General features: G+C 56.8%; 1 protein-coding gene across 2 annotated transcripts in view; it reads left to right on the top strand.

Moving 5' to 3' along the window:
* Positions 1-15: 15 nt before the first annotated feature.
* RBM28 (RNA binding motif protein 28) overlaps positions 16-1180 on the top strand; it is a 19466-nt gene continuing 18301 nt past the window's right edge. Inside the window, exon 1 of one of the 2 annotated variants that reach the window (XM_015851184.2) lies at positions 16-113. In XM_015851184.2, the coding sequence (XP_015706670.1) occupies positions 75-113 (39 nt within the window). In that variant the 5' untranslated portion in view covers positions 16-74. Of the gene's footprint in view, positions 114-808; positions 941-1180 lie in introns of those variants that run through there. The other variant, XM_015851185.2, reaches the window with a different exon arrangement.

Here is a 1180-nt window from a genome sequence, read left to right as displayed (position 1 = left end):
GACCCATAGAGACCCCATAGGGACCCATAGAGACCCCATAGGGACCCACTGACAGTGCCCAGCTATGGGGCATCATGAGGGGCGCAGCGGGGCCGGGGGCCACCATCACGGAGGTCAGACCCCATAGAGACCCCATAGGGATCTATAGAGACCCATAGGGACCCATAGAGACCCATAGAGACCCATAGAGACCCCATAGGGACCCATAGAGACCCATAGAGACCCATAGAGACCCCATAGGGACCCATAGAGACCCCATAGAGACCCCAACCCCCATAGGGACCCATAGAGACCCCCATGGAGACCCATAGAGACCCATAGAGAGCCATAGGGACCCCATAGAGACCCCCCCCATAGGGCTCTATATGACCCCCCCATAGAGACCCCAATAGAGACCCATAGGGACACATAGAGACCCCATGGAGACCCATAGAGACCCATAGAGACCCCATAGGGACCCATAGAGACCCATAGGGACCCCATAGGGACCCATAGAGACCCCATAGGGACCCATAGAGACCCATAGAGACCCCATAGGGACCCATAGAGACCCATAGAGACCCCATAGGGACCCATAGAGACCCATAGGGACCCCATAGGGACCCATAGAGACCCATAGAGACCCCATAGGGACCCATAGAGACCCCATAGGGACCCATAGAGACCTATAGAGACCCCATAGGGACCTATAGGGACCCATAGAGACCCATAGAGACCCCATAGGGACCCATAGAGACCCATAGGGACCCCATAGAGACCCATAGAGACCCATAGGGACCCATAGAGACCCCATAGGGACCCATAGAGACCCATAGAGACCCCATAGAGACCCATAGAGACCCCATAGGGACCCATAGAGACCCCATAGGGACCCACTGACAGCGCCCAGCTATGGGGCATCATGAGGGGCGCAGCGGGGCCGGGGGCCACCATCACGGAGGTCAGACCCATAGAGACCCATAGAGACCCATAGAGACCCATAGAGACCCATAGAGACCCATAGAGAGCCATAGAGACCCATAGGGACCCATAGAGACCCATAGAGAGCCATAGAGAGCCATAGAGACCCCATAGAGACCCATAGAGATCCCATAGGGATCCATAGAGACCCATAGGGACCCATAGAGACCCCATAGAGACCCCAACCCCCATAGGGACCCATAGAGACCCACATAGGGAC

Source organism: Coturnix japonica, unplaced genomic scaffold (assembly GCF_001577835.2).
Source record: "Coturnix japonica isolate 7356 unplaced genomic scaffold, Coturnix japonica 2.1 chrUnrandom758, whole genome shotgun sequence".
NCBI lineage: Eukaryota > Metazoa > Chordata > Aves > Galliformes > Phasianidae > Coturnix > Coturnix japonica.
The sequence above is the reverse complement of the archived record's forward strand: the minus strand, read 5'-3'. Positions and strand labels throughout refer to the sequence as shown.